This window comes from Octopus sinensis, linkage group LG24 (assembly GCF_006345805.1).
Source record: "Octopus sinensis linkage group LG24, ASM634580v1, whole genome shotgun sequence".
Taxonomy (NCBI): domain Eukaryota; kingdom Metazoa; phylum Mollusca; class Cephalopoda; order Octopoda; family Octopodidae; genus Octopus; species Octopus sinensis.
In genome coordinates, this window is record NC_043020.1 from 8,364,607 (window position 1) to 8,391,463 (window position 26,857).

Here is a 26,857-nt window from a genome sequence, read left to right on the forward strand (position 1 = left end):
TCTCTCTCTCTCTCTCTTCCTCCCTCCCCCTCTCTCTCTCTTCCTTTCTCTCTCTCTCTCTCTCTCTCTTTCTCTCTTCTCTCTCTCCCTCCCTCTCTCTCTTCCTCCCTCCCCTTCTCCCTTCCCTTTCTCTCTCTCTTCCTCCCTCCCTCCCCCTCTCTCTTCCCTTTCTCTCTTCCTCCCTCCCTCCCTCTCTCTCTTCCTCCCCCCCTCTCTCTCTCTCCCCTTCTCTCTCTCTCTTCCTCCCTCCCTCTCTCTCTTTTCCTCCCTCCCTCCCTCTCTTCCTTTCTCTCTCTCTCTCTATCATTCTGTATTTCTCTTTCTCACCTGCACTCTCTTTCTTGCCTGTCTCTCTCTCTCTCTTTTCTTCTCCCTCTTTCACTTTCTCTCTACTACTCTATCTCTTACTCTCCTCTCTCTTACACTCAAGTCAATAAAGACTACAACTAATAATGATTGAATAATGTGTCAGTTTTTTTCTTTTTTTTTTCTTTACAATAAAATACCAGTCATATACTGGGGAAGGGAGGTCAGTATAAATGATTATTCCTTCTCCCAAAATATGTCACTGCTTGAAATCATCTCATCATTCTCTATTATTATTATTATTATTATTAAGGTGCTGAGCTGGCAGAATCATTAGCACGCCAGGCAAAATGCTTTCAAACTTTCAGGGTCAATAAATTAAGTACCAGTGATGCACTGGGGTTGTTGTGATCGACTAGTCCCCTCCCGCAAAATTTCAGGCCTTGTGCCTTTAGTAGAAAGGATTATTATTATTATAATTATTATTATTATTATGTTTGTTTGTTTTTCTCCTTTTCCTGAAGACCCAGAGGGAAGTGAAGATTGAACCTCCACAGGTGGAATTCTTGCTGAAGGACCTCACTCATAAACTCCAACATGCGTTCCAAGCCTCACAACCAAAGAAGATATTTTTCAGTAAGGTAAATAACAAAAATAAATAAAATACATAAAATACAAATATAAGATCAAAGGAAATGGAATTTCATTCGATTTCTGTAAATATGTTTTCATGTTTAATTTTTTTTTATTGCTATGTGTTGATTTTGTTTAATTTTTAATTTGAAGTAACTTTAGATGTCTTTTTTTTAATTTTTTAATGACTTTTTGAGAGGTGGGGAACCATTCTCCACTCCCTCCCTATTGAGCCCTTTTTTAGGGTTTCTGTGTTTGGTGAGTGAAAGGAAAGAAATGAATGGTGAGCTGGCAGAAACGTTAGCATGCCGGGCGAAATGCTTTGTGGTATTTCATCCGCCGCTGCATTCTGAGTTCAAATTCCGCCGAGGTCGACTTTACCTTTCATCCTTCGGGACCGATAAATTAAGTACCAGTTACGCACTGGGGTCGATGTAATCAACTTAATCCATTTGTCTGTCCTTGTTTGTCCCCTCTATGTTCAGTCCCTTGTGGGTAGTAAAGAAATAAGACTTATATATTGTTATTCTTTGTAGGACACTGGAAATAAAAACATTGGATTCACTTTACTCAACCAGAAAAGTCCAGAAGATGTTGCAAAGAAAACCATCCATTTGCTGCCAGCACTTTGCCAACAGCTGGAAGGGGCAAGTGCTTTTTTCCAGGTAAGTCGGAATTAAAGACGTCCTGAGATGATTTGACAGGTGACAGGTTGTTGGTGTTGAACTCCTGGATAGGAAGGTTGGATAAAAGTATATCAAATACCGTACAAGATAAATTATCTTTTTGTTATTTGTTAATTTCAGTCATTGGATAGCAGCCATGCTGGGGGGGGGGTCACTTCCTTGAAGGGTCAAAGAAGTTGGCCCCATTACTGCTACGTACCCTATCAGTCTCTTTTGCCAAATCACTAAATTGAGGGGACATAAACAAATCTACACCAATTGTCAAGTAGTGGTAAGGAAAACACACAGATACACACGTGTATGTATGTATGTATGTATATATATATATATGTGTGTGTATATCATTCAGCATCTGTTTTTCATGCTGGCATGGGTTAGATGGTTTGACTGGAACTTGTAAGCCAGAAAGCTGTACCAGGCTCCAGTCTGATTTTGGCATGGTTTCTACAGCTGAATGCCATTCCTAGCACCAACCACTTCAAGAGCATAGAAGGTGTCTTTTACGTGTCCTGTATCAATGTTGCCATGGTTTTAAATTATAATTCCCTAAGCACTCCTTGTTTTACGAATATGTCTCTCACTGCTGCCATGGAGTGGCTGTGTGGTAAGTAGCTTGCTTAACAACCACATGGTTCTGGGTTCAGTCCCACTGCGTGGCACCATGGGCAAGTGTCTTCTACTATAGCCTCGGGCTAACCAAAGCCTTGTGAGTGGATTTGGTAGATGGAAACTGGAAGAAGCCTGTCGTATATATTGTATGTGTGTGTATATGTTTGTGTGTCTTTGTCCCTCAACATCGTTTGACAACCGATGGTGATGTGTTTACGTCCCTGTAACTTAGCGGTTCAGCAAAAGAGACCGATAGAATAAGTACTAGGCTTACAATGAATAAATCCTGGGATCGATTTGCTCGACTAAAGGCAGTGCTCCAGCATGGCTGCTTTTTACATGCCACTGGCACAGGGGCCAAAGGGGGCTATCATCGACCGCAATCAGATCTGAGGCCTCCTTCAGTCATGACTGACCATGGGTTTGCACCTAGAAAGTTACCCTCCCAGGAACAATTTTTAGCACATCAACCTGTCACGGGTCACTCTGATCTCTTCCCCCTATACCCCTACCACTCCCCCTCCTCCTCCTCTCTACCGTTATCTCCTTCCCCCATTCTAACACCACCTTCTCCTCTCTTACTATTTCAGGCCCTAATCGCCAGTAACGATGGAATCATGGACAGCCTCTGTCAGCAAACCAACGAAGTCTCCTGCGTTGTGGCTTGTTTCCAGCTCCTCCTTGAGGTCTTTCACAGCTTGTTCTCTTGGTAAATAAATGACTAATTCCTCCTCTTTACTAGCCTGGCTGGGCGGGGTGCGCATGGTGGCAGGGGCAGTCTGCCTTGGGTGGAACTTTTAAAGGGGTGGCACTTTAGGGTCTGCTGAAGGTAATAGTAGAAAGGATTATTATTATTATTATTATTATAAGGCAGCAACCTGGCAGAATCGTTAGCAGTGTTTCATCCATCCTTACATCCTGAGTTCAGATTCCACTGAGACTGACTCTGACTTCCATCCTTTTGGGGTCGATAAAATAAGTACCAGTGAAACACTGGGGTCAAAAATTTACTAATTTATATATATTATGATATTTAATATAATATTATATAATTTGTATACAATACTATAATCATCATCATCATCATCATCGTTTAACATCCATTTTCCATGCTGGCATGGGCTGGACGTTCGACTGGGGTCTGGGAAGCCAGGAGGTTGCGCCTGGCTCCAGTCTGGTCTGGTAGTGTTTCTACAGCTGGATGCCCTTCCTAATGCCAACCACACTGAGAGTGTACTTGGGGCTGTTTACATGCCACCAGCACAGAAGCCAGTCAAGGCGGCGCTGGCATCGACCATGTTCGATAAATTCATAGCATCCCCCAATCCGTTGCCTTCCTCCCAATGCTGCCTTTTTCTCTACTGCTGCTCACCAGGGGGCAGTAGTGCCTACTTTGAAAACCTATGTTGTTGATGGTGATGAGTGTGATGTTGATGGTTGTGAAATAAATGATAGAAAAGGTTGTTGTATTCATTTGATGGGGGTGGGAGTGTTGTGATGATGATGATGATGATGTCTAATTGTTAATCTCAACTTTTCCAGGAAAGACATTGACAGTCCAAAGAACACAAAACTATTCAACTCTGCTCTCTCCATTCTTGCCACCAGAATCAACCCCTCAGATTCTACCTGTCTCCCACAGCAACAGAGCATCAAGTGAGTAATAAAGACTATTGTTGTTGTTGTTGTTTAAAAATAGAGGAATACATAACCACACACACACACACACACACACACACTCTCTCATGCATATCTGAGTATATGTATTCCTGAATATATATACGCTTTACGCTTTTACTTGTTTCAGTCATTTGACTGTGGCCATGCTGGAGCACCACCTTTAATCGAGCAACTCGACCCCGGGACTTATTCTTTGTAAGCCCAGTACTTATTCTATCGGTCTCTTTTGCCGAACCGCTAAGTAACAGGGACTTAAACACACCAGCGTCGGTTGTCAAGCAATGCTAGGGGAACAAACACAGATACACAAACATACACATGCATATATATATATATATATATATATATATACATATATACGACGGGCTTCATTCAGTTTCCGTCTACCAAATCCACTCAAAAGGCTTTGGTCGGCCCGAGGCTATAGTAGAAGACACTTGCCCAAGGTGCCACGCAGTGGGACTAAACCTAGAACCATGTGGTTGGTAAACAAGCTACTTACCACACAGCCACTCCTTTTTTTCAGAATGAGATGAAAAACCAAGGCTGAGAAGATTTTAGAACATTTATAGATAGAAGGTCTTACAGCTGTTTCCAGGATATTTATTATATCCCTTTATCGGAGACGGTGTGAGAAATGGTTAAGCAAATGAGGACATCTCAACCCGCATATCTGACCTCTCTTCCACTGAGGAAATTTTCAATAATCACGCACCATATTATAATCAAGCACTCACCGCTAGCGGATTTTCCCAACAAATAGAATACACCAGGCTCAAACACCAGGCTCAAACAATACATAACACCAGGCTCAAACAATACATGTCTCAAATCACATCTCAAACACGTACCAACCATCACAATCGCACAGCCTTGGTTTTATATCTCATTCAGATATGATGGCAGTACTTTATTGTTTGTTCCTTCTCGAGCCATCCCTGGCTCATTAAGGCCAGTTTCCTTGGCATATAGGTTCCCCACCTGGACGGGATGCTGGTCCGCCGCAAGTGAGCTACAAGATGCAGGAGGAAAGAGTCAGCAGAAGTTTGCCATTACCTCCTGCCGGAGCCACATGGACCTTAGTGTTTCACTCATAAACACACACATCGCCTGGTCTAGGATTCGAACCCGTGATCCCTCGACTGTGAGTCCGCTGCTCTAACCACTAGGCCATGGGCCTCCACCAGTACTTTACTGCGGGTCTCATATTAATTTTGTAAAGGGTCATTACTTATTTGAGAGCCCGAATATTTTTTTATTGTTGTTTTGTTTTGTTTATTTTGTTTATTTATATTTCATTTGTTCCACTTCACTGACCCTGACCCTGGCTGCACATCATTTAGGCTGGCTATTGAATACCTCCAGAACTTTTCTGATACAAGTCCTAATGTGCAGACTGCTGTGAAGTTGGTTGAAATTCTCATTACCCTGGTTGAGAAAGGGGCCCCTGAATACTGCCATAAACCTGGTAAGCCAAGCACTTCCTCCTCCTTTTTCCTCTTCTCCCTCTGCTTTCTCTTCTTCCCCTTCCTCTTCTTCCTCCCTTTCCACTTCTTCCTCCTCTTCTCGTCTCCCTCTTTTTTGTCTTCTTCCTCTTCCACCTCTGTCTCTTCTTTTTCTTCCTCTTCCTCCGCTTCCTTTTCTTCCCCTTCTTTTACTTCCTCTTCTTCCTCCCCTTCCACTTCTTCGTCCTCTTCCTCTTCTCCCTCTTTTTTGCCTCCCCTTCCACTTCTTCCTCTTTTTCCTCCTCTTTTCTCCCTCTTTTTTGCCTCCCTTCCTCTTCTGCCTCCCCTTCCACTTCTTCCTCCTTCCTCTTTTTTGCCTTCTTCCTCTTCCCCATCCACTTCTGTCTCCTCTTCCTACTATTCTTTTTCTCTTTTCCTCCCCTTCCTCCCCACACTTTTCCACAGTAAACAGTGTGTCTTAAAGTAGACTTAGCATAAATCAGAGTTTGTAACTGTCTGAGTTAAAAAGAACCGTTGGATGGTAATAATGGCCAAAGATGATGCCAGCACGGAAAACAGACATTGCAGAAGGATGATAATGATCCTGGTAGGTATTGAACCTCTGACTGTATCCACTCTGAGAGACATTGATCAAATTATTTATTTACATATTTACTATAGATGTGGCTGTGTGGTAAGAAGCTTGCTTCCCAACCACATAGTTGATGTTCAGTCCTACTGAATGGCACCTTGGACAAGTGTCTTTCTTCTATAGCCTCAGGCCAACCAAAGTCTTTGTGAGTTGATTTGATAGATAGAAACCGAAAGAAGCCCACTGTACATGTGTGTTTGTTTGTCTGTGTTTTTTCCTCACCCACCGCTTGACAACTGGTGTTGGTGGGTTTACATCCCCATAACTGAGCAGTTCAGCAAAAGTGACTGGTAAAATAAGCACCAGGTTAAAAAAAAAAGTACTGGGGGTCAATTCTTTCAATTAGAAATAATTCTTCAAGGCGGTGCCCCAGCATGGCCACAGTCCAATGACTGAGACAAGTAAAAGGTGAACAATATTTCATAAAGGTTCTTCATTTTTTTTTTTACATATGCATAGCTGTGTGGTTAGGAAGCTTGCTTCCCAGCCGTGTGGTTTTGGGTTCAATCCCATTACATGGCAAATATCTTCTTTAAGCCCCAGACCAACCATTTTGCTCTCTCATCCACATTTTCTTCCACTATTCTTCTCTCTTTTTCATTTCCTTTATGTTCACCTTCCTGAATAATCTTCTTCGTCCAGCGGAACTGGCTGAATCCTTCCTCCACAGAGCCTGGCTCACTCCCACTGGTGCACGAGAAAAAGGAGCCACATTTAACAAATACATTCAGAAGATACTAAAGTAAGTCCATAGCCAGCTTTTGTATTAAACTACCACCACAACCACCACAACCATAAATGGTTATTCTACATTTCTCCATAAGGACCATAGTGCTAGTTTTCTGGTTTCTCTGGCATATCTATTCTCCCACTGGATGGGATGTCAGTCCATCGTAGGACTGGAACATGAAATGGTTTTGCTCAAGAACACAATGCGTTGCCCAGTCCAAGAATTGAAACCACTGTCATGAGTCTGCTTCTGTAACCTATTTCTTTATTACCCACAAGGGGCTAAACACAGAGGGGACAAACAAGGACAGACATAGGTATTAAGTCGATTACATCGACCCCAGTGCGTAACTGGTACTTAATTTATCGATCCCGAAAGGATGAAAGGCAAAGTCGACCTCGGCGGAATTTGAACTCACAACGTAACGGCAGACGAAATACCGTTAAGCATTTCGCCCGGCGTGCTAACGTTTCTGCCAGCTGCTGTAACCACTAAGCCATGCGTGTCCACACTGTTGCCAATACTAGCAAATGATTTGCAAAACGGCCCCTTAACTGAGTGAAGTAGGGTTGTAGTATTGAGGGAAGTGGTTTTATGCCAGGGATTGGAAGGCTAAAGTATGACTGAAGGACAAAGAAAGGCATGTGGCTGTGTGGTAAGAAGCTTGCTTCCCAACTACATGGTTCCAGGTTCAGTCCCATTATGTGGCACCTCAGGCAAGTGTTTTCTACCATAGCTTCAGGCCAACCGAAGCCTTTTGAATGGATTTGGTAGGCAGAAACTGAAAAAAGCCCATTGTATATACAGGGGTTGGACAAAATAATGGAAACACCTTAAAATTTCAAATAAATTTATTTTAATATGGGGTAGGACCACCTTTGGCAGTAATTACAGCTTGAATTCTATAAGGCATGGACTCGTACAAAGTTTGAATTATTTCCAAAGGAATTTTTGTTCATTCTTCAGCAAAAACAGTCTCCAGTTCTTGTAGTGGTGATGGTGGAGGATATCGACTCCTTACTTGTTTTTCTAAAATGCACCATAAATGTTCAATAATACCGAGATCTGGGAACTATGGTGGCCAGATAAGATGTTCAACTTCACTGGAATGTTCCTCTTACCATTCACTAACAACTTTAGCTGTGTGAATTGGTGCATTATCATCATGAAAGATTGTGTTTCTCTACGGAAACAGTTCCACAACCATAGGATGAATTTGATCAGATAAAATGATTAAATAGTCTTGACTATTAATTCTACCATAAAGGGAAACCATTGGGCCAGTGGATTTCCAAGATATAGCACCACCACCCCACCCCTGGATCATCACAGATCCTCCTCCATGTTTAACAGTTGGAATAAGGCAGTCAAATGCTTCTTTTGGCTGTCTCCACATGTATACTTGGCTGGTGGTTCGCTTGGCAACAAGTGGGGGTTGGCGTCAGGAAGGGCATCCGGCCGTAGAAAACTTGCCACACGCATAGCACTGCGCATATATGCATACATTTTTGTAAGCACGGGCATGGCTGTGTGGTTAAGGAGCTTGCTTCCTAACTACATGGTTTCGGGTTCAGTCCCACTGCATGGCACTTTGGACAGGTGTCTTCCTCTATAGCCCCGAGTCAACCGAAGCTTTGTGATTGAATTTGGTAGGCGGAAGTTGCTACCGTGTGTGTATGTGTACGTATAGCTGTTCAGTGCCTCTCCGAAAGAGAGAGAGAGAGATGACTCGTCCAAGAAAATAAGTTCTTCCACTGCTCTAGGGACCAATTCTGTTGGTTTTTACTCCACTCTAAACGTTTTGCAACGTTTCTTTTTGAAAGTAGTGGTTTTCTGACTGCAGCCCTCCCCCACTGTGAAATCTGGCTTTGTGCACTTCCCAGCAAACAGTTTCTGTGGAAACTGGGTTCTTGAGGTGGTCGTTAAGCTCTGCAGTAATTTGGGGAGCCATACTTTTGTGATCCTTTCTAACAATTCATGTAAGAGTCCCACAGTCCCTCATTCTCAAAGTCTGTCATTACTTTTGAGACAGTACTTCAAACATTTTGGCTGTTTTCGTTATGCTAGCACCTGCCATACGAGCACCAACAATTTGACCTCTTTGAAAGTCTGATAGATCTGTCATTTTAATGAATTTTAATTACCCTTTTCTGATGATATCTAAAAAGAAACAGCAATTTTAGCAAAACATATTAAACAACACTAACAATAAATCAAAAAACAAAAAAATAAACTAGTTTTTTAGATATTTCAAAATTATGATGCTAGGTGTTTCCATTATTTTGTCCAACCCTTGTGTATATATGTGTGTGTGTGTGTGTGTGTGTATGTGTATACACTGAAACAAGTAAAAGATATATTACATTCTCTCTCTCCCCCTCTCTCTTACTGCAACCTTCCCATTCCCCCTATTACAGATGCTACCTCTCCTACTCTCCAAGTCCTTTGGATGCCATTGAGAAACTGTGTAGCGATGCCATTCCTCAACTGCTCAACGCTGATGACAACACATCAGAAATGTACCCCTCACTCACAACGTAAGTACCATGTCTTGCTTTGTGTTTTGTTTTTCTAGTCATAATTGTATTTCTAGACATATGAGACACAGTTTTGTTTTTGTTTTGTTTTTTTTTTCAGAAAACCAGTCTCAAAAATCCACCCCAGGCCTACGATGTTGGCCCTCCACTAAGCTTTAACCCTTTAGCATTCAGGTTACTCTGTCAAATGTAATCTTTAGTTATTCACATTGTTCTGAATTAATCATCCATTATCTCATGGCTTCGAGATTTTGATGATGCGAGTCCACAATGTTGATTGGTTGGTGTTAGGAAGGGCATCCAGCTGTAAAAACCTTGTCAAAACTGACCTCGCCTATGCTTGTGCCACGTAAAAAGCATTAAGTCCACTCTGCTGAGTGGTTGGTGTTAGAAAGGGCATCCAGCTGTAAAAATCCTGCGAATACAATCACAGAAGTCTGGTGCAGGATTCTACCTCTCTTGTCAAACTATTCCACCCATGCCGGCATGGAAGGCAGACATTAAATGATGATGATGATGAATTTATTTTTAGAATGACATTGTAGGGTATGTGTGAGGGGTCAGATCGGGCCAATTTGAATATCAAGCAGGTAAAATATTTTGGCCAGGTATGACTGGTTTAAATGCCAGCCGTATGGCACTAAAAACTTTTTCCATAAATTTGTGCTTCTAAAATTCAGGTGCATCTAATATAGCTGCATGTCTTTTATTCCATCAAATATGGTACTGCGTTTCCAGGTATCAACTGTACCGTTTCCAGCTGCCCTTCCCATTATTAACAGAGGTCAACCATATCATTTTTAAATGTCAACTCCGTCATTACCCAATGTCAACTCTGTCGTTACCAGATGTCAACTCTTTTATTTCCAGATATTAAGCCTTTGCATGTCCTCTGCAGTTAAGCCCATGTTTCACTGCCACGTAGCGTTGTTATGATGGCCTGTATACAAACAGCTCAGTAGAATGGGGTACCAACCACCCAGCCATAATCGCATGGCTGATATTCATTATATATTCAAGCTTCTATCTCTACCCTTGTTAGCGAAGCTGCATGGCTTAATGGTTCGGGTATTCGACTCACAGTCGTAAGGCCAGGAGTGTCCTTGAACAAGTTACTTTATTTCACTTTATTGCTCCAGTTCACTCAGCTGGCAAAGTTGAGGTGTACCTGTAATTCAAAGGGGCCAGCCTTGTCAAATTCTGTGTCGTGCTGAATCTCCCTGAGAACTGCATTAAGGGTACATATGTCTGTGGAGTACTCAGCCACTTGCACGTTAATTTCACAAGCAAGCTGTTCCATTGAATCAATCAAGTGGAACCTTCGTTGTCATGACCAGCAGAGTGCCATGGTTGCATGTATTATCATCATCATCATCATCAAATCTCTGTTGTCCATGCTGGCATGGGTTGGATGGTTTGACCAGGGCTGACATGTCGGAGGGCTGCACCAGACTCCAGTCTGATTTGGCATGGTTTTCTACAGCTTGATGCCCTTCCTAACGCCAACCATTCTGAGAATGATATGGGTGCTTTTACATGCCACTGGCACAGGTGCCATTTGCGTGACACCAGTATCTGCCACAACTGTGATTTTGTTCAGCTTCATGGTTCTTCTTCTAATGCCAAAGGGCTCAGTCATTGCCTCCGTGAGGCCCAACACTCAAAAGGAACTCAGCCACTTTGCCTCTGTGAGGCCCAATGCGCAAAAGGCATTCTTCACATGCCACCAGCATGGGTGCCAGTTACCGCGACTATGATTTCACTTGGCTTGTCGGGTCCTCTCAAGCATAGCACATCGCCATGTATGTAAGAATGAATGAATGAAAGGGGCGCATGGCTAAATGGTTAAAGTACCCAGCTCGTAATTGTAATTTGAAATTCAAAGGGACTGGAAGGGATTTTGTGTGTGTGTGTGTATGTATTTTCTTGCTAAAACAGAACCTATCAAATATTTGCAGTCCTTTCTTTGGCTCTCCTCATTGATACACTGACTGGACCCTTACAAACTCCGAGTATTAAATCCCCTAAACTATCCTGGTTTCCTTTGCCGGCTAACATACACTTACTTCAGCCAATAGGGTAAAGTCTCTGCTTTGCTGATGAGGTCATAATAAAACCAAAACATGCCCATCCACTATTCCTGGAGGGGGGGGGTAGAGTCCTCAGGCCTTTCTTCCATGGAGTCCTGTCAGAAGGTAAAAAGTAAAGTTGTCTTCTTGAGTCATACTGACTCATAAGGTCCAGTTTCCTGGTTTCCATGGCGACTGTATTCCTCACCTGGATGGGACGCCAGTCCTTCACAGGGTCACTCACTTTTGCCAGCTGAGTGGGTGGAGCAACGTGAGATGAAGTGTTTTGCTCAAGAACGCAATGCGTTGCCCCGTCCTGAAATTAAAACCACAATCTTACACTTGTAAGTCTGACACCCCAACCACTAAACCTCACAAACATGACCGGCATTATCTCCTGTAATTTCATTTGTTTTACACCTGTCTTTCCATTAACAGAGGTCAACCATATCATTTTTAAACGTCAACTCCGTCATTACTCGATGTCAACTCTGTCGTTACCAGATGTCAACTCCGGTATTATTGGATGTCAACTCTTTTATTTCCAGATAATTAAGCCTTTGCATGTCCTCTGCAGTTAAGCCCATGTTTCACTGCCATGTAGCGTTGTTATGATGGCCTGTATACAAACAGCTGTGCTACATGGCAGTGAAAGAAATGAAACCAGCATGCTCTGTTGGACGAACATTGTCAGTGTGCACATATGAATGAGTGTGTCTTGCATGGGTTAGACAAATACTTATTCTTCAGGCATAAATGTGCTTCCTGTCGTTAACACATATTTTATCTCATTTGCCTTCAAAAACTACAAAATTAATTTGTTTCTAAGGAATGTCATCAAAGCATCACTGTTTAAAAAATTCATTCTCTCTTTTTTCTCTCTCACCCCCCCCCCCCCCATTTTATTGCTCAAATAATGAAATTTATTAGTCACAGGGCCAAGTGGATTTCCCACTCTGCCTAATTGTCTTGTTATTGTTTTTCTTCTATGTTTCCTACATTAAATAAACAAAAACTTAATTGCTGCTCATCATCATCATCATCATCATCATTTTACATCCTCTTTCTATGTTGTGGTATGGATTGGTTGAACAGAACACTAATGCAGTTTTTTTTTTTTTATTTTTCCGGATTCCTGCATTTTAAATTATGAATATGAAAAAAAAAATATTTTTTTAATTGGTGGGTGTGGGGCAAAAAAAATTTGGGGCTTATTCATAACCTAAAATCCAGAAAAACTTTTTCAAAAAACTGCATTTTTCAAGGAGAGGTGACAAACTGCATTAGCCCCTTGAACAGGTCATCACTGCCCATCTCAGTATTTTTGGGGAAGTTACTGCTCTTTTAGATGAGTTAGAGACCCACATCTCACTCATGAGTTTCATCTTTGGGTTCATTTCTATGTCTGGGTGCCCTTCTTCATGACGACCACTTTACAGAATGTATTGGCTGCATTTTATCATGGCACCAACATTAGAGAGGTCGTCTTAGCCCCAGCAAAGCAAAAGAGTCCTCTCTACCCTATATTGTCTCTGTTCATTCACCAATGGCTGTATCATCATCATTTAGAATCCCTTTTCCATGATGGCATAGGTTGGATAGTCTGACAGGAGCTGGCAAGCCAGAGAACCACCCCAGGCCCCATTTGTCTGTTTTGGCATGGTTTCTATGGCTGGATACTCTTCCTAATGCCAACCACTTTACAGAGTGTACTGGGTGCTTTACACATGGCGCCAGCATGAGTTTCCATAGTGTGGCACTGGCACAGCACAGATGTCTGTCTGTGGTGTGTATCAGCATCATTTTGACATCCACTTTCCTTTCCGGCAGAATCTGTTCTGGTAGACTTTGTGTTGCTGGGATGTTCTTCCTGGCACCAACCTTCAACTGCTTTCAAATAGGGTAACGTTTCCACAAGGCTAGACATGTTTTTCACAGGAAACTAGAAACAAACATTGCTTGTTTACATCTATCATGAGATCTCAAGACAAGGGGACCCACTCTGGCCCCCCCACCACCACCACATTCAGACAGTCTGATGAAAGCAAGAAGGTCAAAGCTTCGAAGTCACTGTCACCTCATTTCTTATACTAGTTAAATAAAATATATATTTACATGCACCCACATATACACACACATGCATATATACGCTTTTACTTGTTTCAGTCATTTGACTGTGGCCATGGTGGAGCACTCCCTTTAGTCAAGCAAATCAACCCAAGGACTTATTCTTTGTACGCCTAATACTTTTTCTATTGGTCTCTTTTGCCGAACCGCTAAGTTACAGGGATGTAAACACACCAGCATCGGTTGTCAAGTGATGTAGGGGGGACAAACACAGATACACACACATACATACATATATATATATATATATATATATATACACGATGGGCTTCTTTCAGTTTCCATCTACCAAATCTACTGACAAGGTTTTGATCAGCCTGAGGCTATAGTAGAAGACACTTGCCCAAGGTGCCAAGCAGTGGGACTGAACCCGGAACCATGTGGTTCGTAAGCAAGCTACTTACCACACAGCCACTCCTATGATGGGCTTCTTTCAGTTTCCAGCCACCAAACGCACTCCCAAGGCTTTGGTCAGCCCAAGGCTAAGCTATAATAGATGATGAGGAATATTATGATGATGATGGTGAAGATGATATTATGTGGTGCGGTGCAGGCTTCTGCCTGGTCAGCTCCTGTCAAACTGTCCCACCTGTGCCAGCATGGAAGGCAGACGTTAAACGATGATGATGATAACTGATGATGATGATAACTGATGATGATGATGATACATGTACCAAATATCATATTGTTATTTCTGATTGCAGCTCTTCCTTCTCCATGTTTTACCGTGTGCTTTTCAACCAGTTGGTAATTACTGTTAAGAAGTTATTGACGGGAAAGAAAATGGAATCTCTTGAAGTAAGTCTTAATATTTCTTCTCCTCAAGGCATTGAGCTGGCAGAACTTTCGGCAAAGTTCTGCCAGGCAAAATGCTTAGCAGCATATCATTTGTCTTTATGTTCTGAGTTCAAATTCAACCAAGATCCACTTTGTCTTTCACCCTGTCAGGGTTGACAAAAAACGGTACCAGTTGGACACTGGGGTTGATGCAATTAACTTAGACCCTCCCCGAAACCTGTTGGCCATGGGGCCAAAATTTTAAACCAGTATTTCTCTTCCTCCTCTCTTGAAATGGGTTTGAGAAAGAACACAAAAATTTGGAGTTAATATTTCGTTAAGCAAAAAGCAGAACCATTAGCATGCCAGGCAAAATGCTTAGCAGCATCTCATCTGTCTTTAGATGTTCTGAGTTCAAGTCCTGCCAAGGGTGGCTTTGCCTTTCATCCTTTCAGGGGTCAATAAAATAAGTACCAGTTGAATGCTGGGGGCCAAGGGTGGCTTTGCTTTTCATCCTTTCAGGGGTCAATAAAATAAGTACCAGTTGAATGATGGGGGCCAAGGGTGGCTTTGCCTTTCATCCTTTCAGGGGTCAATAAAATAAGTACCAGTTGAATGCTGGGGGCCAAGGGTGGCTTTGCCTTTCATCCTTTCAGGGGTCAATAAAATAGGTACCAGTTGAATGCTGAGGGCAGGGGGGGGCTCGATGTAATTGACTTACCCCCTCCTCTAAAATTGCTGGCCTTGTGCCAAAATTTGAAACCAATATGCAGTGAGCTGGCAGAATCATTAGAATGCCAGGCAAAATGCTAGGCAACATTTTGTCCGTCTTTAAATTCTGTTGAGGTCAGCTTTGCCTTTCATCGTTTTGAGATCAATTAAATAAGTACCAGTTGTGTAATGTGGCTGTTGTAATTGACTTCTCATCCCGAAACATTGCTGGCCCTGTGCGAAAATTTGAAATTGGTATTTTGTTAAGCATGTCATTCAGAAGGCCCCCACAAACTGTGGTTTTTCTATGAATGATTTATTGTATTTAATTATAGTAGGATGGTGTTGTGTTTATTAGCCACCCACTCGTTAAATTAGCAACTGGAACTTCCTTCCTTCCTTCTGGCCTCATATTACATAGAATTCCTTTAGAAATGGTGGGGAAGGGGGTTTTCAATTGTAGAAAGGGAGTGGATTTGTTATAAAGAAGGTGCTTCTTTAACACTTGTTAAAGTGAATGGAACTTTGGCCAGAAGGAACTGATGTCAGACGGTATCCAACATTCATCGGGTGTTTCAACCCTGAACCATAATTCTCTCCCATTGATGGATCAGCAAATGTGGCCAAATCACTGCTCATCATTTCCTCCTGGCTTCCAGCTCAACTCCCCTCTCTCTATCTGTATATATATATATCATCATCATCATCGTTTAGCATCCGCTTTCCATGCTAGCATGGGTTGGACGGTTCAACTGGGGTCTGGGAAGCCAGAAGGCTGCACCAGGCCCAGTCTGATCTGGCAATGTTTCTACAGCTGGATGCCCTTCCTAACGCCAACCACTCCATGAGTGTAGTGGGTGCTTTTTACATACCACTGGCACAGGTGCCAGACGAGGCTGGCAATGGCCACGAACGGATGGTGCTTTTTACGTGCCATATATATATATATATGTGTGTGTGTGTGTATGTGTGTTCTTGGAGTGGTTGGAATTAGGAAGGGCATCCAGCTGTAGAAACCGTGCAAAATCAGATTGAAACCTAGTGCAACTCCCCAGCTTTCAGTCAAACCGTCCAACTCATGCCAGCATGGAAAACCCATTAAATGATGATGATGCTGATATATATGTTTGTATGTATATTATTATTAACTCTTAGATGCTCCTTATCTACTCACCTGAGTGAGTAGAGTTTTGACCAGGAGGAATTGATGTCACCAGACCAGTATCCAATGATGACAAGGAGTTTCAATCCTGAACCGTAACACCCTCCCATTAAAGGGTCAGCAGTGGTGGCCACCTCACTGCTCATCATCTCCTCCTGGTTTCCATCTCAACTCCTCTCACCTGTTCCATAAGCAAGGGGTTCTTTCTGCTGCTTCTCCCACCCCGCTCACAGACATCTTTCACTCTTTTTCCTCTCATTCCAATGTCTGTAAGCATCCTCCTTCATACTGACTAGGCCAGGGGTTCCCTACAGCCAACCTCAACTGGAGAAAGCCATGACTGCCATCCTTTCTCTCTGCAATCCGGTGGGATTGAAATGGTGGGGAAAGGGGTTTTCAATTGTAGAAAGGGAGTGGATTTGTTATTGAGAACTCCAAGAAGGCGCTTCTTTAACACTCGTCAAAGTGAATGGAGCTTTGGCCAGAAGGAACTGATGTCAGACGGTATCCAACATTCATCGGGTGTTTCAACCCTGAACCATAATTTAAAGAAAAGGGGCAATATTTAAATTTAAAGATACACTATGTCAAGCTAATGACTAAAGTCTAAAAATAAGGTGGGAGTAAGTGTACAGATTAAAGGAGTGAGGCTGGCTGGGTGGTTGGTTTAGGGAGTCCAGCCAATTCCTTTAATCTCAAACCATTGTTCCTGTTCTTTATTTGTTGAGGAAACCAAAACAAAAAGTGATGGATGTCATCATCATCGTCCGCTTTCTATGCTGGCATGGGTTGGACGGTTCAACTGGGGTCTGGGAAGCCAGAAGGCTGTGCCAGGCCCAGTCTAATCTGGCAGTGTTTCTACAGCTGGATGCTCTTCCTAACGCCAACCACTCCGTGAGTGTAGTGGGTGCTTTTTACGTGCCACCTGCACAGGTGCCAGACGAGGCTGGCAAACGGCCACGATCGGATGGTGCTTTTTACATGCCACCGGCACAAGGGCCAGATGAGGCTGGAGGAAGGAAATATATTTTTAGTTTTGTTCTATTTTAACCCTTTCGATACCAACCCAGCTAAAACCAGCACTGGGTCTGAGTAAAAATGTCTTGTTTACACAAGTTCTGAATTAAAGTCTTCCACCAAACCTTAGTCACAATTTATGTTCCTAACACTAGCTTAATGATAACTAAGTTATTTTATTAAGTTCTTTGTTATATTTAAAATTAATTGAAAGAAACACAGAGCATCTCAACAGAAATATGGTAACAAAAGGGTTAATCTTTTTCGCTCTGTAGAATTTCCACAGGTCCCATTAGTATTGATGTTGAAGATATGAAGGGTGAAGATGACCTCAACAGCAATAAACTCATTCTTCCATTCTTAAATAGTTTCTCTTAACCCTTCCGTTACCAACCCAGCTGAAACCAGCTCTGGCTCTGTAGTACAAATGCCTTGTTTTCGAAAGTTTTGAATTAAAATCTTCCACCAAACCTTAGTCACAATTCATGTTCCTAACACTAGCTTAATGATAACCAAGTTATTTTACTAAATTCTTTGTGATATTTAAAATTAATTGAAAGAAACACAGAACATCGCACCATAAATAATGAAAGGGTTAAAGGTATCTCTTTTCTCTTTTACTCGTTTCAGTCATTTGACTGTGGCCATGCTGGAGCACCGCCTTCTAGTCGAGCAAATTAACCCCAGGACCTATTAAGCCTAGTACTTATTCTATCGTTCTCTTTTGCCGAACCGCTAAGTGACGGGGACGTAAACACCAGCATCGGTTGTCAAGCAATGCTAGGGGAACAAACACAGACACACAAACACACGCACACATACATATATATACATATATACGACAGGCTTCTTTCAGTTTCCGTCTACCAAATCCACTCACAAGGCTTTGGTCGGCCCGGGGCTATAGCAGAAGACGCTTGCCCAAGATGCCACGCAGTGGGACGGAACCCGGAACCATGTGGTTGGTTAGCAAGCTACTTACCACACAGCCACTCCTGCGCCTATGTTTGTTTTATATTTATATATATTTTGCTTTTGTATATTTATTTTTGTTTTGTTGTTATTTTTATTTTAGGCAAAAAATGACAAAATTCTTCAATGGAATTTAGCAGTCCGGATATTTCAGATTTTAACGACACTCATTAAGGTAATTATTGTTGTTTTGAATAATAATAACAGTAGTGGTGTTTTTAGTAGCAGTAGTAGTAGTAGTAGCAGCAGCAGCAATGGTAGTGATTGTAGTGGTGGTGGTGGTGGTGGTGGTGATAGTAGCAATAGCTGTGGTATCAGGTTGGCCAATACCATGTGAGTGAAATTTGGTAGATGGAAACTATAAGGAAGCCTATGGTACATGTGTGTGTAATAGCATCAGTGTCCCATTGTGGGTCTCATCAGTAACAATTCTGAGGGCTGAAGAGAAGGGGTCAGTCGTTATGAAGTATTCTTAGCAATGTTAAGGATAATCTTTCACTAGAACAGATCCCCATTGGTAGTGGGACCCAACAACTGGGGCAATTTTAAGGGATCTACACGAGTGCTGCCCATGATTAACCCTTTAGCAGTTAAACTGGCCATATCTGGACCCAAATATTCTTCCCGTTTTATGTTCAAACTGACCAGATCCATCCTCTCACACCTACCCTACAATGTCATTCTAAAAATAAACAATCACATCTTCTATTGTTATATTTCAAGATGGTCAGTGTTTTTTTTGGGGGGGGGGCGGTTTCTTGCCAAATATATATATTTATTTTTCGCTTGTTTATTATTGTATCCTTTGTTTGGGAATCTTTTGTCACACACCTGTGACCTCTTCAGTGACTCTTCCCTCCCACGTGTCCCCTGTTCTCGAGAATGAACTAAACAGAACAGGAAGTTACAAAGCCAAATTAGCATTCATTAATAAGAGAGGGAAAGGCAGTGAGCTTGTACAACTGTTAACACACCAGGCGAAATGCTCAAAGGCATTTCATTCCTTATATTCCGAGTTCAAATTCCACCATGGCCGACTTTGCCTTTAATCCCCTTTTGGAGTTGATGAAATAAGTACCAGTTAATGACTGGGGTTTGATGTAAATGACTTACTCCCTCCCCTGAAATTGCTGGCCTTGTGCCAAAATTTGAAACAAATAATGAGAGAGAGAGAGGGATTGTGCCTAGACTGTAAAATGTTTGTAAGTAATTTGGTCCAACCCATGCCAGCATGGAAGTTGGAAATGAAGTGATGATGATGATGATGGTCATATTAATAATTTGGTGACAGTGTAGACTAATTGCTTAATGACTCTTGTTACAGTAATTAATGAACAACCTAAATAAATCTAAATACTTTCTCTTTTGAAAGTAATTGTTGGGCTTGGACTTCCTTCTAGAGCTATGCTTTCTAGCATCTACTTCTACCGCCACCACTACTATTACCACTAACTACACTTTCATTTATTCTCTCTCTCTCTCTCTTTCTCTCTCATTTGTGTAATAATCTTTATTTCCTGTTTCAGAAATTTGATGGCCTTCCAAATCTAGGGACTGCATTAAAGGTAGGGGCCAAATTATACAAATTTTCTAGACCTCAGTTGAGAGGTCCCTATTTTTATTTTCTGTTTCAGAAATTTTATGGTTTTCCAAAGGTAGGGGCCAAATTATACAAATTTTCTAGACCTCAGTTGAGAGGTCCCTATTTTTATTTTCTGTTTTAGAAATTGTGGTTTTCCAAAGGTAGGGGCCAAATTATACAAATTTTCTAGACCTCAGTTGAGAGGTCCCTATTTTTATTTTCTGTTTCAGAAATTTTATGGTTTTCCAAAGGTAGGGGCCAAATTATACAAATTTTTTAGACCTCAGTTGAGAGGTCCTTATTTTTATTTTCTGTTTCAGAAATTTTATGGCTTTCCAAATCTAGGGACCTCGTTAAAGGTAGGGGCCAAATTATACAGACCTCAGTTGATAGGTCCTTATTTTGCAGGCTCACAGGTGTTGGTGCCAAGTAAAAAAAAAAACCCTGCACTGGTGCTACATAAAAAGGATCCAATGCAATCTATGAAGTGGTTGGTGTTAGGAAGGGCATCCAGCCATAGAAACGTTGCTAGAATAGATGGTTGGTGCCTGGTGCAGCTGTCCGGCTTGCAAGCTCCCGTCAAGCCAGTGAACCCATGCCAGCATGGAAAAACGAACATTAAATGATGATGATGATCTATCTCATTATGTGCAAGCATGCGTGTGTGTGTGTGTTTATAATATCTACTATAATAATACTCGTGTTTTTCTCCGTCACAACAGATGAATGAGAAAGGAAGGGGTGATGGCAAACTGGTAGTAGGAACGTTTCAACTCTGTGTGTGTGTGCAATGGAAGTGGGATGGTGAACATTCAATACTGAAAAGAAAAATCAAACAGCGTTTCAACTGAGTATGTGTGTGTGTGTGTATACAAGAGAAGTATGTGAATGTTTGTGTGTGTGAACCAGCGTTATTTCAGTAACAAACAATGACTGATGTCACATCTCAAAAGACAACCACAAAATCATTGACAAGTGTGTTAATTTGATTTACCATCCATATTTATATATAAAATACTAGAATTAGCCGTCATTTTTGATGGCCCGGGATCAGCTAGTAATTACTATAAGCACCTTTGTCACAATGTCTGTCATGTTAATTCCATCTGAAGATTGTGTTATGGATGTATGTTTGTTTGTGGTGTACTCAGCCAGTTGTTTTTTTTTTTTTTTGTTTTTTTATCTTTCAGTCAAGAGGGAATATGCAGTGCACGTGACCCTTCACTGAATGTCTGATACTGGGAAGGAGGAATATATCCTCAAACCAGAGGCCTGACCCCTGAATACTTGCAATGGTGTGGTGGCCACTAAAGATACTCAGGGTGATCAGGGGGTGGGGTTAAACGAAGAGACAGAATTAAGTCTGTCATCCATAAAAGCTAGAGTGGGATTTGAACTCTCAACACTAAGAGCCACAATAAATATTGCAAGGCTTCTCATTTGATGCTCTTACGATTCTGCCAACACACTACTCTCGATTTATCATCATTATTATCACCTCCTCTAATGACCCCTTTCCTCTCAAAGGATCTTTGTCTTGCAAGTTACTTGGTGACCCTGCAAGTGCTGGTGTCTCTTAGAAAGCATCCAGTCCACACTGCAACGTGGTTGGCATTTGGAAGGGCAGGTGGTGAAGAACGACCTTCGCTCTTTAGGTCTCACCGAGAAAATGACCAGAGACCGAGACCTTTGAAAGTATGCTGTGTGTGAGAAGACCCGGCAGGACAAGTGAGGCCATAACCCATGGCCCCTACCTGGGACATAGTCAGTCCACCTGTGCATACCTTCCTTCTTGGGATACATAACTCTACTTGTGAAGACCTGTTGAGGCAAGTGAAAATCAAAATCAAAGAATCAAATCAAAATCGATCAACATCAATGGAATTTGTAGTTTTGTGGTACCAGTGCTGGTGGCACATAAGAAAACCATCCAAATGTGGCCGTAGCCAGTACCGCATCGACTGGCCTCCGTGCTGGTGGCACGTAACAAACACCATCCGATTGTGGCCGTGCCAGCCTCGCCTGGCCTCCGTACCAGCGGCACGTAACAAATATCATCCAAACGTGGCCGTTCGCCAGCCTCGTCTGGCACCTGTGTCGGTGGCACATAAAAAGCACCCACTACACTCACGGAGTGGTTGGCGTTAGGAAGGGCATCCAGCTGTAAAAACCTTGCGAAAACTGACCTCACCTGTGCTTGTGTCACGTAAAAAGCACCAAGTCCACTCTGCTGAGTGGTTGGTGTTAGGAAGGGCATTCAGTTGTAAAAACCCTGCCAAAACAGTTGCAGAAGTCTGGTGCAGGCTCCTGTCAAACTGTCCCACCCATGCCAGCATGGAAGGCAGAGGTTAAACAATGAAGATTATTATTATTATTATTATTATTATTATGGCAGCAAGCTGGTTTGAATCCTAAGCATGCCAGGCAACATACTAAGTGGCATTTTTCGTCTGTCTTTACATTCTGAGTTCAAATTCTGCTGGGGTTTGACTTTGCTTTTCATCCTTTCAGGGTCGATGGTGCTGATAGGGACAATATTTTTTTGGTGGTTCCAGTTGCTCAGACAACTGGAACGGCCATTATTGAGATCAAAGAAACATTCAGGAGTGGCTGTGTGGTAAGTAGCTTGCTAACCAACCACATGGTTCCAGGTTCAGTCCCACTGCGTGGCATCTTGGGCAAGTGTTTTCTGCTATAGCCCCGGGCCAACCAATGCCTTGTGAGTGGATTTGGTAGACGGAAACTGAAAGAAGCCTGTCGTATATATATATATATGTGTGTGTATATATATATATATATATATATATAATGTGTGTGTGCGTGTATGTTTGTGTGTCTGTGTTTGTCCCCCTAGCATTGCTTGACAACCGATGCTGGTGTGTTTACGTCCCCGTTACTTAGCGGTTCGGCAAAAGAGACCGATAGAATAAGTACTGGGCTTACAAAGAATAAGTCCCGGGGTCAGGTTGCTCAATTAAAGGCAGTGCTCCAACATGGCCGCAGTCAAATGACTGAAAACAAAGAAAAGAGTATCTGTTTTATATATATTTTTGTCCCCTCTTTTCTAGGCTGGTCGTATGTTTGTGGATGCCTTTACCCTGCAAGCGATGCCCCTCCTTGACATTATGTATCGCAGCCAGCATGAAAACATCCATGGATTACTGAAGAGCATGCAATTAAGTACACGCTCGTTACATCACATCTGCAATCACTCCAAGGTAACTAGAACTTTCTCAACTTTATTTCTATCAAATAACATTTTTCCTTAATTCTTTTTATTTTTCCTTCATTTTTTTCCTTCATTTTTTCTTTTATTTTTCCTTCACTTTTTCCTGCTGGGTGTTGACTGAAAGATTTGCTCAATTAATCAGTACCAGTTACGTCAATATAATCGACTTAATCCATTTGTCTGTCCTTGTTTGTCCCCTCTGTGTTTAGCCCCTTGTGGGCAGTAAAGAAACAAGAAACTGAAAGAAGCCTATCTTATATATATAAACCTATATATCTGTGTTTGTCTCCCACCACTACATGAAGACTGGTATTTGTTTGTTTACATCCCCCATAACTACTACTACTGTTATTTTACAGATTGTGAAGAGTGTGTGCCTAACAAACCAAATTCCTTGCGTTAAGAGAAGTCTTGAACAGTTGATGTGCCGTGTGAAGGTGATGCTATCCATGAACAAATGCGAAGAGGGTTATATGATTGGAGTCCTCAAAAACAGAAATTTAATGGTTTGTTCATAATATTCACCATATTTTAACCTGTATAAGGAACCCCCTAATTTTGAGGGCTTAAAATTTGGAAAAAAGGTTTAAGGGATTATAATACTATCCATGTATAAGAAACTCCCATATTTTTTTAACCTAATTTTTGACAAAAAAGGGTTCCTTATACACGTTAAAATACATTATCTCTCTCTGTCTGTCTCTGTCAGTCTCCACTCTTCTCTGTCACTCACGGTCTCTTTCTCTATCTATCTTTCCTCTCTTTGTCTGCCTCCATCACTCTCCTTCCCTCCCTCTGTTTTATTTTTCTTTCTCTGTGTATCTACCATGGAGGCACATAGCTTAGTGGTTAAGGTGTTGGACTCCTGATCGTAAGATTGTGGTTTCAATTCCTGCACCAGGTAACTTGTGTTCTTGAGCAAAACACTTCATTTCATGTTGCTCCAGTCCAGTCACCTGGCAAAAATGAGTAACGCTGCGATGGACTGGCATCCCGTCCAGCTGGGGAACACATATGCCATAGAAACCGGGCTCATGAGCCTGGCTTGGCTTTAAAAGGGTGCATTTATTATTTATTATTATATGAAGTACCTTTATCCGGTACCTTTCAGGAAATGTTTCATCCTTGGTTTCGTATTTATCAACAAAGACTTCTGTTCCTTTTTGGCTTTCTTCAGGGTGATGAGATTCCCTCACAGGTAGCTGAAGAGTCTAGGGTGGTTGAGGCAGATACAAAGGAAGATTCTCCAGAAGAGGAAGAGGAATCAGATGAAGACAAAGTCAGCGATGTGGTTAGTGGATTTTTTTTTTTCTTTTCCTTCATATTCAGGTACAACACCAACTTTCTGGACACTGTTGGCCCAAAACCTCTTATGAGCCACTTATTTACTCCAGTGTACAGGTACTTGGGTTTCATTTAATTATTTTAGTAAATTTGTTTTATTCAACTCTTTGGCGTTTAATCCAACCATATAGGCGCAGGAGTGGCTGTGTGGTAAGTAGCTTGCTTACCAACCACATGGTTCCGGGTTCAGTCTCACTGTGTGGCACCTTGGGCAAGTGTCTTCTACTATAGCCTTGGGCTGACCAAAGCCTTGTGAGTGGATTTGGTAAACGGAAAGTGAAAGAAGCCCGTCGTATATATATATATATATGTATGTATATTTGTATGTTTGTGTTTGTCCCCGCAACATAGCTTGACAACCGATGCTGGTGTGTTTACGTCCCCCATAACTTAGCCGTTGCAGTACTGTTTCTACTTTGTGGATTTTCACCTATCATGGTGGGATTTTGGAACATAACACCCATAATGGTTGATGGACTACTGTGTGTGTGTATATATATATATATATATATATATATACACACACACAGTAGTCCCAACTGGCTCCCATGCTGGTGGCACATAAAAAGCACCATTCAAGCGTTTGTGATGCCAGTACCACCTGACCTCATGCCGGAGGGTTAGGAAGGGTATCCAGCTGTAGAAAAACTTTGCCAGGTCAGATTGGAGCCTGGTGCAGCCTTCTGGCTTGCCAGTCCTCAATCAAACTGTCCAACCCATGCCAGCATGGCAAGCAGACATTAAACAACAACGACGATATATATATGTTGTATAGGGAACGTGTACACCCCTGTGATTGGCTAAGTGCAGTCATTGTGTACAGGTCATAAGAATTATTGAATAGAGATATCGTGGAGTGCTTGTTAAGATACACAGCTGCAGAGTAATGAGAGAACATCAGAAACGTTTGATATTATAACAGTGACAACAAGAAGTCGTATGACATTCATACATATATAGCCTTGTGAGTGGATTTGGTAGACGGAAACTGGAAGAAGCCCATCATATATGTATATATATATATGTGTATATATATGTATGTGTGTATATATATATATATATATATATACACACACACAGTAGTCCCAACTGGCTCCCATGCTGGTGGCACATAAAAAGCACCATTCAAGCGTTTGTGATGCCAGTACCACCTGACCTCATGCCGGAGGGTTAGGAAGGGTATCCAGCTGTAGAAAAACTTTGCCAGGTCAGATTGGAGCCTGGTGCAGCCTTCTGGCTTGCCAGTCCTCAATCAAACTGTCCAACCCATGCCAGCATGGCAAGCAGACATTAAACAACAACGACGATATATATATGTTGTATAGGGAACGTGTACACCCCTGTGATTGGCTAAGTGCAGTCATTGTGTACAGGTCATAAGAATTATTGAATAGAGATATCGTGGAGTGCTTGTTAAAGATACACAGCTGCAGAGTAATGAGAGAACATCAGAAACGTTTGATATTATAACAGTGACAACAAGAAGTCGTATGACATTCATACATATATAGCCTTGTGAGTGGATTTGGTAGACGGAAACTGGAAGAAGCCCATCATATATGTATATATATATATGTGTATATATATGTATGTGTGTATATATATATATATATATATATATGTGTGTGTGTTTGTCCCCTCAGCATCGCTTGACAACCGATGCTGGTGTGTTTACATCTCAGTAACTTAGCAGTTCAGCACAAGAGACCGCGATAGAATAAGTATTTGGCTTACAAAGAATAAGTCCTAGGGTCCGATTTGTTCAACTAAAAGTGGTACTCCAGCATGACCGCAGTCAAATGACTGAAACAAGTAAGTAAATATATATATATATATAGGAAGGGCATCCAGCCGTAGAAACACTGCCAGATTTGACTGGGCCTGATGAAGCCTTCTGGCTTCACAGACCCCAGTAGAACCGTCCAACCCATGCTAGCATGGAAAACGGACGCTAAATGATGATGATGATATGAGAGAGTGAGTGTGGTATGCTAAGAGGTGGTGCGCAGTACCAGTCATATATAGCAAACTACACCAAATTGTCGTTAGAGAATCCACCTAAGTGGAGTCTGGAGTGGCGTTGAGTCAATATCTAAGTTGTAATAATGAAGTCAAAACAAAAAAGTGATTGATATTTAGTCCAAAGCACTTAGACACCACCTCTTCATAGATATATGGCCATGAAGGTGTGGTGTCAAAGTGATTATTAGAGCTATGTGTATATAGACATGTATACACTTAAATTTTGTATACACATATATAGATACACACACATACACATATATAGGTACACATATATAGATACACACTCATATGTATATATACACACACACTTAAATTCATATGTATATAGATGTGTCAGATATCTTTTCCTGTCCTGGTTGTGAATTAAAAAATATTGTTGCACCTAATTCTGATTCAATGTTACACACACACACACGTATATACAGCTTGTCATTTTGAAGGCGCATGGCTCAGTGGTTAGAGCGTCGAGCTTACGATCGTGAGGTTGTGAGCTCGAATCCCGGACGGGGCTGCGTGTTGTGTTCTTGAGCAAGACACTTTATTTCACGTTGCTCCAGTTCACTC

The 26,857-nt window shown here is 41.8% G+C and overlaps 1 protein-coding gene across 1 annotated transcript in view; it reads left to right on the plus strand.

Annotated features, from left to right (window-relative positions):
- Positions 1 to 26,857, plus strand: part of LOC115223925 (Fanconi anemia group D2 protein-like) — a 77,275-nt gene that overhangs the window by 47,982 nt on the left and 2,436 nt on the right. Inside the window, exons 30-42 of the mRNA XM_029794658.2 lie at positions 831 to 947; positions 1,476 to 1,604; positions 2,825 to 2,943; positions 3,777 to 3,890; positions 5,258 to 5,382; positions 6,654 to 6,753; positions 9,159 to 9,278; positions 14,179 to 14,272; positions 18,217 to 18,288; positions 19,640 to 19,678; positions 22,764 to 22,913; positions 23,284 to 23,430; positions 24,102 to 24,215. Of these exons, the coding sequence (XP_029650518.2) occupies positions 831 to 947; positions 1,476 to 1,604; positions 2,825 to 2,943; positions 3,777 to 3,890; positions 5,258 to 5,382; positions 6,654 to 6,753; positions 9,159 to 9,278; positions 14,179 to 14,272; positions 18,217 to 18,288; positions 19,640 to 19,678; positions 22,764 to 22,913; positions 23,284 to 23,430; positions 24,102 to 24,215 (1,440 nt within the window). The remainder of the gene's footprint in view (positions 1 to 830; positions 948 to 1,475; positions 1,605 to 2,824; positions 2,944 to 3,776; positions 3,891 to 5,257; positions 5,383 to 6,653; positions 6,754 to 9,158; positions 9,279 to 14,178; positions 14,273 to 18,216; positions 18,289 to 19,639; positions 19,679 to 22,763; positions 22,914 to 23,283; positions 23,431 to 24,101; positions 24,216 to 26,857) is intronic.